Consider the following 11,240-nt stretch of genomic DNA (forward strand, 5'->3'; position numbering starts at 1 on the left):
AAGAACATCTTCGTTCCCACGGAACAATTCAACAAGGGCCCTTTTGTTTCCACCGTTGTGCCGCGTCAAATTTGAACAGGTGTAGCCAGAAAAATCACGGAAAGTAGTCTTGATTCCCGTAACATGCAACCGCACAATTTAAAAAACAGGTTGCAATGACGCTAGATTTGATGAGTGAAATGTACCAATAGCACGTCATTACAGGCAACTTTTTCCGTAGCCGTCAGACAAAGTCAGTCGAGTCAAATTGGTTTCGATCGCCCTTAATCCCAAAGATGTCTCAAAGGGCACAATTGGCAATTCTTCTCCTTATCTTCATCCCTAGGAGGGCAAGGAAAGCCTCACAAAACCCCGAGCGGAGCAAAATGTGTTGACTTTTTCATTTTGGGAAAGCAAAACCCGGTTGGTTGTCCTCACTGTATCGGCAAGGGGTCCATTCATTTTGCCTCGGAAGCAACACATTCTTGACGTTGGGTGTTCCAATGACGCAGTCAAAGTGAATTTCGGGTTGCCGGCCGGTGGAAAAAAGACCAACGCTGCAATGAAAATCTGATGGAGTCATTCAACCAATACATTGATTTACATATTCATTGCATTGTTGTTGTCTTATCTGATATGATTAACGTTATTATAGTTATAATAATAATAATAAATTGAAGTGTAATTTGGAATTCCCTCTCTATTCCTGTAGGTGGCCTTAGAATGTCCATCTGGCGTCAGTGACACGGTTCTATTCTATATTTGCTGGTCAGGGAGAATTCAGTTTCAGCAATGTGTGCAATCCTATAATAAGGTAAAGTGGCTGTTGTCGTCCATCACCAACAGCGCTGGTCAAGATCTCCTTTTTAGGACTGAAGTAAACTAGTAGATTGAAAACCGCAGCTGGTGCACAAAGCCATGACATCAGCTCCTTGCCAGGTATAAAAGATACGGGCCTGACAGGGGAGGGGGGCTTTTTTGACATCCATGCCTTGTGCCACTCAACTTTTTGGAAAGACTTCACCCTGACATTGGTTGAATAAAATCTTTTCCCAATCAGCCGTGGTCCCTGAAGTGCTCATTCGTCGGGAAACAGCCACCGATCACCGAGTGTTTTTTGAAGACCAGCGAAGCAGCAAAAACCATATACCACAAAATAAAAATGAAGAATACATTTTATTTAGGCGCCTTTCAAGACTCGAGACTAATAATAATAAGAATAATGATAAACATAATAATACATTTAATTTGTTAGGCGACTTTCAAGACTCTCTGTCACGACTCGTCCCCGATCGTGTCATAGTTTTGTTCGTGTGTCTGTGTGCTCTCCCCTCCCCTCCCCTCCCCTCCCCTCCCCTCCCCTCCCCTCCCCTCCCCTCCCCTCCCCTCCCCTCCCCTCCCCTCCCCTCCCCTCCCCTCCCGTGTGCCCATGATGAGTGTGATTATTCCCACCTGCCTCTCTCTCTCTCTCTCTCTCTCTCTCTCTCTCTCTCTCTCTCTCTCTCTCTCTCTCTCTCTCTCTCGTTACCTGTCGTGTATATAAGTCCCGTCTGCCTGCCGCTCACTCCCGGTCGGATCGTCCATGTCGTCACGTTTGCTGTCCTTGTGGTTCGGGTCTGTTTCTGTTTGCCCTCCTTCCCTGTCGGTCGGTCAGTCTGTCATGTTATTAGTTTGCCGGTTCTCGTCTGTTTCCCTCGATGCCTCGTTCCGCTTCCCTTTTCCCTCAATAAACCGAGCTGGTCCGAGCTACACTTGGTCGTCCTGCTCCACGTTCCACTCTCCAGGTCGCCGAAAATGGCATCCAATGCTTGATTTATGCATTTGATCTCAGGCATGATTTTAGGCAGGGCTTTTCAAGTGGTTTTGTCCAGAAAGATCACTCTTATAACCAAGAAGCAACTCGGGGACCGCTGCTTTGGCTTCGGTTGAATATCATTCGACGTATTTTGCACCGATAGAGCTATCCAGACGATTTATTTGCATCTGCAGGTCTATTTTGGGAATCTCAGCTACATTTGACATGACTTGGATGGGCAACACAAAGTTAGCCGGAAAAGAAAGCAGCCATAAATAATAAGAGAGAAGGGGTGGGGAAGGGGGTCCACTGATGGCGATCATGAATTGCCTCCAGCGTGTGATTGGCTGGCTGAAAGTTGACACACTGACAAAAAAGGAACCCAGTGACCCTTTCTAGTGATTATGATCGAAAGAACATCTTGGCACACCAAGCTAGGTTTCACTCAGCCAGCCAGTAACTTTCCCCCACAACCATCGCCCACGCATCAATTTAACACCTGCTTTTAACTGTTCCCGCTCGTCAGCCAGCTGGCATTTCTATTGTTCTTTTTGTTGGCACCGTCACACTCTTATTATTATGATAGACACATTGACTTGGTTCCAGTTTGAAACTCACATCATTCAGCACATTCAAATCACATTGGGGAGGATTTTCAACACTTCCAAAATGTCACGTTTTCACGTTGAAAACGTGTGTGAAATTTCGCAAGATTTGGCAAAATGTCGTTTCCCCCCGATTCAACCCGTTGCAACTTTAAACTGTTCATCTTATGCCTACCTATTCCAAAATGTCCCAATTCAACATTTTTTAATTTTCCCCTTCTAATTTCTAACTTTCTTGACCGATTCAACCCGTTCCAACTATAAAATGTTCATCTTGCGTTTTTTTCTCCCATACCGTTTTCTCATTTATCATTTTTGGTGCTTACCGTTTTTCTCGTTTAGCGTTTTTCTCGGCTACCGTTTTGCTCACTTGCCATTTTTGTTCGCTGACCGGTTTTCTCGCCTACCGTTTTCCTCGTCTACCGTTTTTCTCATTTTTTCGGATGTTCGATTTTGAATAATTACAGCTGATTCCCAGTCATCGTATAACATTTCCTGTCATTTAGTATCGTTTGACATCATTCCGTAGCATTTCCAGCCTTTTATTCAGCTTCTTTGCCTTCACACGCAATTTCTCCAGAAATGGCTAATTCTAGTTGTTATTATTATTATTATTATTATTAGTGCCCGAAGTGTTTCCATAATTGGCATATTTTCCATTGTTTTCCATTAAAAAAAAGGAATAGAATTTGCATTGTAGTTTTGACAAATGAGTTACAATGAACTGTGAGCACTTTGTTGGCAAAAGAAAAAAAAACAAAAACAAGAGCTCAATAGGCTTAGAAATGATTTTGAATGCCTAAAGGTTAATGTGTTGGACAGCTAATGATGATGAATAAGATTTGATTAGATTTTTCAATATTCTGAATTAATGGGTGTGTATCTGATCCCATGAGTGTCCTTTCTCTGCTGTTGACTTCCAGGTGACAAATCCAAGTGGAGATTTTAGCGACCGACCGACCGACTCACCGACTCACCGACTCACCGACCGACCGATCGACTCACCGACCGACCGACCGACCGACCGACTCACCGACCGACCGATCGACTCACCGACCGACCAACCGACCGACCGACTCACCGACCGACTCACCGACCGACTCACCGACCGACCGACTCATCCACCGACCGACCGACCGACCGAGCTACAAGTATGTTCCCCTGAGTGGTTTTAGCATGTTTTTGGGTGCAGACTGAAAGTTCTTCTCTCCTGAGCCACGGAACCCAGCTGCTAAAAACGACCTTAACGCACCCACTGCATTAAGACACATGATGGCAGCAAAACTCTCTTTGGATTCAGGGGAAATGAAAACCTGAAAAGTCTGCATGATTCTTTCGCTTCATTTTTTATTTTATTTTTTAAACACTTATTCGGACAGGAGCTGAACATCTTTATTGGCAGAGAGCTGAATTTCCGAAAAAGAAAAAGGCCACTGTAAATCTGTTCTTTTCATTGGTCCAAATGTCTTGCGGCCTCGAGACTCTGACTTTGATCCTTCTCCAAACTCGTGCTAAGACTCTTATGTTTCGCCTTCGCTTGTGTCGCGTCGCAAGACTCTGTCATACGTATATATTTTTTAAAAAGTTCTTCTTTCACACCGCTACATACATAGAAGCTGGAATCGCAAACTTCTATTTGACATCCGTCTTTTGATCCGAAACCCCAAAACGGCTTCAGTTTACAACAAAACCAAACCTTTTTAACTTGCTGTTCCAATACTTTTGGAGCGGACTGTTCTTTGCACTCAACAAAGTTATTTCTTCGGCCATATCAAGGGCAGTGCCTCATTCTTTAATTGACGGGTCGGTCGGCTGTGTTCCCACCCGCAATGGCGCCAAATGCGCCTTTTGGACTCGACCAAGCTGCGCCTGTTTGTAAATATACCAGCTTAGTATATGCCCCTGCACAGCGAGAACCCCCCCCCCCCCCCCCCCCAAACATATTTCAATTCCACAATGCTTTTTTTCCATGAACAAAACATGCAGGCTGGCCTATCTGCGATTGCCTTTTCTTTTGAAAGACACATTGAGACGTGAGTGAAAGGCCAATGAATTTTAATGCATACGCATGCGCTGTATGGGAAAAGTCAAAGGTAAGTCAAGTCAAGTCAAGTCAAGTTTATTTGTATAGCCCTAAATCACAAACAGTCTCAAAGGGCTTCACATAGCCAAAATTGACAATTATTCTCAACGCATCCCCTGATCATAAGCTCCCAAAAGGGCAAGGAAAAACTCAAAAAACCCCTACCAGGGGAAAATGAGAAACCTTGAGAAGGGACCACAGATGGAAGGATCCCCCTTTCAGGATCACCAGGTTATAATGGATGCAGAGAGTACACAAGTAATACATGATATGAAAATCAATGAAAAAAAATGGATGTCGGAGGTGTCCTCGATTGTCCTGGCAGTGTCCTCAAGGGGGCCGAGCCGCAGCTCCCCCATCCCGAACTGGTCCCCGAGAATCCAGCCAGCCGCTAACCGCTTTCGAGCCACCTAACCCCCTCCCCAGCCGGGGAGGAGGTGGGCAGAGAGAACAGAACAAACTCCGGCCAAATCGGCCATCACAAGTTAGTTAAAGGCCATCTCATAGAAATGTGTCTTTAAACGTGTCTTAAATGTTTCTACTGAGGTAGTAGTTCTAATATCCATTGGTAGGGCATTCCAAAGCTCTGGAGCCCGAATAGAGAATGCTCTAGACCCTGCAGACATTTTCTTGGCCCTCGGTATAACTAAAAGACTAGCGTTTTGCGAACGAAGGTTACGAGACGGAACATAAGGAACGACTAGGTCGACGAGATATGAAGGCGCTAAGCCATGCAGTGCTTTATAGGTTAGTAGAAGAACCTTGAAGTCACATCTTAAATGGACCGGGAGCCAATGTAATTCGGCTAATATTGGGGTAATGTGATCAAATTTTCTTGACCGTGAGAGCAGCCTCGCAGCGGCATTTTGGACTAACTGTAGACTTTTAATACTGGATTTAGGAAGACCAGAGAACAATACATTACAGTAGTCCAGGCGCGACGTGACGAACGCATGTATAATAGTTTCCGCATCCCCAGTCGAGAGGATAGGACGAATCTTAGCAATATTACGAAGGTGAAAAAACGCAATCCTGGTTATATTCTTAATGTGTTTTTGAAAGGAGAGCGTTTGGTCAAATATTACCCCGAGATTAGTTGCTGTATCACTCTGAGTGATAGTACGGTTATCTATAGTTATAGTGGTTTGCTTAAATAAATGTTGATAACGAGTAGGACCAATTATCAACATCTCAGTTTTATCCGGGTTAAGACGAAGGAAATTGAGAGACATCCATTGCTTAATCTCCGCAAGGCACGCCTCGAGATTACAGCAGTCCTGTGGATCTGTCATCGATAACGGCATATATAATTGGGTGTCATCCGCGTAGCATTGAAAACTAATATTATATTTACGTATTATGCCCCCAAGCGGAATCATATAAATATTAAATAAAATCGGTCCGAGTACCGATCCCTGTGGGACACCACAAGTAACATTATAAAGCTCAGAGGACGTATTACCATGGACCACTCGGTGCGTCCTGCCTGATAGATAGGAATTGAACCAGCTTAGTGCTGACCCTGAGATACCAACACAACTTTTAAGACGCCCTAATAAAATATCGAAGTCTACAGTGTCAAAGGCAGCACTAAGATCAAGTAGTAACAATACAGACGCCGTATTTGAATCCATAGCTATGAGGAGATCATTAGTCACTTTAGCAAGTGCTGTCTCTGTAGAATGATTGGCTCTAAAACCAGACTGAAAAGAGTCATATCGATTATTATCGACCATGTAATCAATAAGCTGCTGTGCTACTACTTTTTCGAGAAGTTTTGCTATGAATGGGAGGTTTGAAACTGGCCTATAATTACTGAGACAGTCCGGGTCAAGATTTGCTCGCTTAAGTAGTGGTTTAATAATAGCGGTTTTAAAGGCCATTGGCACTATCCCAGAGGAAACAGACAGATTGATTATATTTAAGATGGACGGTCCTAAAATTGGAAATAATTCTTTAAGTAGTTTGGCTGGAAGCGGGTCGAGTAAACATGTTGTTTGTTTAGCCGTACTAACCAATTTTGTAAGCATTTCAAGGGACACGCTTTTAAAATTTGAGAGGGTTATTGCATGATCCCCAGCGCTAGTAAGGTAAATACAATATGTGCTTGCCTGCGAGCACGTGGTGATTTCTCAGTTACCAAGTTGGAAAAAGAAGACGTAAACACATCTTTGGATGCTGACAGTTCTTTATTCATTGAATATTTGTCCCCACAACACCAAATGAGCATGAAATGAAAGAAGATGAGAAGAAAAGTTGAAAGGAACCCCAAAAATATCAAGGCGACACTAAAGCTGAGTCATTGAACTCATGCATAGTGCGATATTGGGGGCCAAGACATTTAGTGACGGGACGCCTCCCTGATGCAAACGTACGAGAGCTCTATTGGGCAAGGTGCATCAACCCACTCTCCAGCTGTAAATAAATAAATAAATAGAAAATAATAATAAAATCACATGTAAGTATGACTTCATTCAATTCTTCTGAGCAAACCTCAAATGTTGTTGTTACCTACAACCTTCGTGCAATCCTACATTCAATTCTGCTTAGAAAATCTCAAATGTTGTTGTCACTTACCATTTGTTACCATCGCTACACAGTCACCGGCGCCACTGGGCGCTCCTCCATCAAAATTGGTGAAGTCCACATCTGAGCCATCAATCCACATGAAATCGCCTTCCTAGAAGACCAAATCAAATTTCCTTTGAAAGGACTCACATTGGATGATGCTTTTGTTTGTGGCAAATCTCTACAGAACGCAAGTGAAAGAGATTTTTGAAGGTTTTACCAAAACGGCATCATTGAGACCAATCCAGGCTCCGTCGACCTCACCATCAGCCGCCCGAATCAGTTCAAGAACCAGCGCATTTTCCAGCTCATTGTGAATGGAGACCAAATTCCCACCAAGAATGTTGCAGACGCTCTGACGAGGAACAAAAAAAAACAAAAACAAAGAGTAGAACGGGACATTTCACTTTTCGGGTCCATCTGACAAGATATTTCGACTTGGCGCAAAGTTTGCTGTCAACGACAGTCTTCCTTCCATACCTCGGCATCTGCAAAAGATCTGATCTCAGATTCATAGATGTAACAGAAACAGTCCAACTGAGTCCAGCCTTTTGGACAGCTATTGCCTGCAGCACAATTGTTCATTTTTTGGGGAGAACAAAAAAAAAGGAAATCAATTCAACTTGGTGTCAATGGCTGACGGCGCAAAGGTATTTGCGAAAGCCTCTTTGAGGCCGAGCTACCAACCTTTCACAGGAACAATTTTGGCGGACCACTGTCGAAGACGAAGATATTTTTAAAATGGCCAACGCAATAGTACAGCTGTACTTGGATTGAAGTCAGTAGGTCCGATTTGGACTCACCGCTCCAGTCAGCAGTCCGCTGATCCCGCAAAGGAGGAACAATGAGCCAAGAGTGAATGCCATCTGCAACGTTGACACAAAAAAACACATGATATTTGTCAAAATGAAGTCAGGTCAAATTTCATTTGAAAAGCCTGATCGTACAATGGCATCCTTACCTTGATGCTAGCGAGTGCTGCTTGATACTGTCGACGAGTCTGGCCGCTGCTTATATAGGTACGTTTGATGACAGTCTTGGAATGTCCCAAATTGTTTTGCCATTAACTTTCTACCACACCTTTTAAGAACATCTCCTTGTCATATGACTGCTAAGCCTGTCAGGTTAGTTCTGCTAACATCATTCCAGATGAGATCTGAAGGCAAAGGTGACATCTAGGGTTGCACTGATCTGCCGCCTTGCTGGAACAAAGTCAAGGTCAAAGTCCCAATGATCATCGTCACACACACATCTGGGTGTGGTGAAATTTGTCCTCTGCATTGAACCCATCCCCATGTGATTTTAATCCATCCCCTGGGGGAGAGGGGAGCAGTGAGCAGCAGCGGTGCCGCGCTCGGGAATCATTTGGTGATCTAACACCCCAATTCCAACCCTTAATGCTGAGTGCCAAGCAGGGAGGTAATGGGTCCCATTTTTATAGTCTTTGGTATGACCCGGCCGGCCGGGGTTTGAACCCACAACCTTCCAGTCTCAGGGTGGACACTCTACTACTAGGCCACTGAGCTGGTTCGTGGGGAGCCTCTGCTAAGATCTTGCGGACATCAACTCAAGCGCTGGTCTTTTGTCTTTCTGTTCAGTTATTCTCGTCCCTAGTCGAGCTTCTTGTAGTCTGTTCTTTTGAGTTCCTTCAATAAACCCTGGTCCAAGCTGCATTTGGTCGCCCTGCTCCATTCACTTCATGACTATTTTCTCATTTATAAGTAAATAATCATATTTCTCCAAGTCAATTTGACTTTAAAAGGTTTACAAAAGTGTTTAAAAATACACAAACCGTTTAAAAGTACATACAAATGAAATAAAAGTTCACAAAGTCCTTGTGCGGATATTGTAATAATGCATGTTCTCTCCTTCGCGGATTTTCATCTATCGCGAGTGGATGTGGAACTAATTAACCGCATCCATCCATCCATCCATCCATCCATCCATCCATCCATCCATCCATCCATCCATCCATCCATCCGTCCATCCGTCCATCCGTCCATCCGTCCATCCGTCCATCCGTCCATCCATCCATCCATCCATCCATCCATCCATCCATCCATCCATCCATCCATCCATCCATCCATCCATCCATCCATCTTCTTCCGATTAACAGGTCGCGGGGGCAGCAGCTTTGCTTGCAGGCAAGCAAGCACATTCATAAGGCTTGCTGATGGTGATTTCTCACTTAGCAAGTTGGAAAAAGAAGACGTAAACACATATTCGGCTGCTGACAGTTCTTTATTCATTGAATATTTGTCCCCACAACGCCAATTGAGCATGAAAGAAGATGAGAAGAAAAGTTGAAAGGAACCCCAAAAATATCAAGGCTGAGTCATTGAACTCGTGCATCGTGCGATATTGGAGGCCAAGACATTTAGTGACTGGACGCCTCCCTGATGCAAACGTACGAGAATTCAAATGTGCAATCTCCATCGTTCCACGTTCCATCTGTAAAAAAACAAAAACAAAACAAAAAAACACGTGTAAGTTGTCACGTCTCGCCCCCAACTGCTCCACTATGTGTCTGTCTTGGTTTCGGTCTGTGTGCTCGCCCCGCCCCTCCTGTGTGCCCATGATCAGTGTGATTGTTCCCACCTGCCTCTCGTTACCTGTCGTGTATAAAAGTCCTGTCTGCCCTTCTCTCCCTGTCGGATCATTGGTTTTGGTTTTGGTTTTGGTTGCTGTCGTTCGGTGTTGTCGTCCTGTCTTGGTGCCGTCATGTCCTGCTGTCTTCTTGTTCCACGTCCCGGTCAGTCAGTCAAATTATTGTTTAAGTCATGTCAGTTTACCGAGTCTGTATTTTGAGTTGCTTCAATAAACCCTGGTCCAAGCTGCACTTGGTCGTTCTGCTCCATGCTACACCCGAACCCTGACAGTAAGTATGACTTTGTTCAATTCTTCTGAGCAAACCTCAAATGTTATTGTTACTTACAACCTTCCTACAATCCTACATTCAATTCTTCTTAGGAAATCTCAAATGTTGTTGTTACTTACCAGTTGGTATCATCGCTACACAGTCACCGTCGTCATTGGGCGCTCCTACATCAAAATTGGTGAAGTCCACATCTGAGCCATCAGTCCATATGAAATCGGTATTCTAGAAGACCAAATCAAATTTCCTTTGAAAGGACGCACATTGGATGATGCTTTTGTTTGTGGCAAATCTCTACGGAACACAAGTGAAACAGACTTTTGAATATTTTACCGAAATTGCATCAGTGTAACCTATCCAGGCTGGGCTGGCAGAACTACCTGCCCGAATCAGTTCAAGAACCAGCGCATTTTCCAGCTCATTGTGAATGGAGACCAAATTCCCACCAAGAATGTTGCAGACGCTCTGACGGGGAACAAAAAAAAACAAAGCAGAATGGGGAATTTCACTTTTTGGGTCCATCTGACAAGATGTTAAGACTCGGCACAAAGTTTGCTGTCAACCACAGTCTTCCTTCCATACCTCGGCATCTGCAAAAGTTCTGCCATCACCTTCATAGATGTAACAGAAACAGTCCAACTGAGTCCAGCCTTTTGGACAGTTATTGCCTGCAGCACAATTGTTCATTTTTTGGGGAGAACAAAAAAAAAAAAGAAATCAATTCAACTTGGTGTCAATGGCTGACGGCGCAAAGGTATTTGCGAAAGCCTCTTTGAGGCCGAGCTACCAACCTTTCACAGGAACAATTTTGGCGGACCACTGTCGAGAAGACGAAGATATTTTTAAAATGGCCAACGCAATCGTACAGCTGTATTTGGATTGAAGTCAGTAGGTAGGATTTGGACTCACCGCGCCAGTCAGCAGTCCGCTGATCCCGCAAAGGAGGAACAATGAGCCAAGAGTGAATGCCATCTGCAACGTTGACACAAAAAACACATGATATTTGTCAAAATAAAGTCACGTCACATTTCATTTGAAAAGCTAGATCGTACAATGGCATCCTTACCTTACCTTGATGCGAGCGAGTGCTGCTTGATACTGTCGACGAGTCTGGCCGCTGCTTATAAAGGTACGTTTGGTGACAGTCTTGGAAGGTACCAAATTGTTTTGTCATTAACTTTCTACCACACTTTTTAAGAACATCTTTGTTCCCACGGAACAATTCAACAGGTGCGGTTTTGTTTGACAGGACACCAAATGTGAATAGGTTTTGCGGCGACACCCATGAAACCATGCCAAGTCCTCTTCATTGCTGTCGCATTCGACTACACCCTT

The 11,240-nt window shown here is 44.1% G+C and overlaps 2 protein-coding genes across 2 annotated transcripts; both read right to left on the bottom strand.

The window, feature by feature from the left end:
* Positions 1-6,632: 6,632 nt before the first annotated feature.
* LOC137839908 (galactose-specific lectin nattectin-like) lies at positions 6,633-8,092 on the bottom strand. The gene is made up of 7 exons (XM_068649731.1): positions 7,992-8,092; positions 7,834-7,896; positions 7,718-7,745; positions 7,511-7,596; positions 7,251-7,385; positions 7,040-7,142; positions 6,633-6,877 (listed from the first exon to the last, which is right to left on the bottom strand). The coding sequence occupies exons 2-7, from the start codon at positions 7,894-7,896 to the stop codon at positions 6,804-6,806; spliced, it is 489 nt and encodes a 162-aa protein (XP_068505832.1). The 5' UTR covers positions 7,992-8,092; the 3' UTR covers positions 6,633-6,803.
* Positions 8,093-9,252: 1,160 nt separating this feature from the next.
* Positions 9,253-11,094, bottom strand: LOC137839907 (lithostathine-1-beta-like). The gene is made up of 7 exons (XM_068649729.1): positions 10,972-11,094; positions 10,815-10,877; positions 10,697-10,724; positions 10,488-10,573; positions 10,239-10,370; positions 10,028-10,130; positions 9,253-9,481 (listed from the first exon to the last, which is right to left on the bottom strand). The coding sequence occupies exons 1-7, from the start codon at positions 11,077-11,079 to the stop codon at positions 9,408-9,410; spliced, it is 594 nt and encodes a 197-aa protein (XP_068505830.1). The 5' UTR covers positions 11,080-11,094; the 3' UTR covers positions 9,253-9,407.
* Positions 11,095-11,240: the final 146 nt, after the last annotated feature.

The sequence above is a fragment of the Syngnathus scovelli genome, chromosome 2, assembly GCF_024217435.2.
Source record: "Syngnathus scovelli strain Florida chromosome 2, RoL_Ssco_1.2, whole genome shotgun sequence".
Taxonomy (NCBI): Eukaryota; Metazoa; Chordata; class Actinopteri; order Syngnathiformes; family Syngnathidae; genus Syngnathus; species Syngnathus scovelli.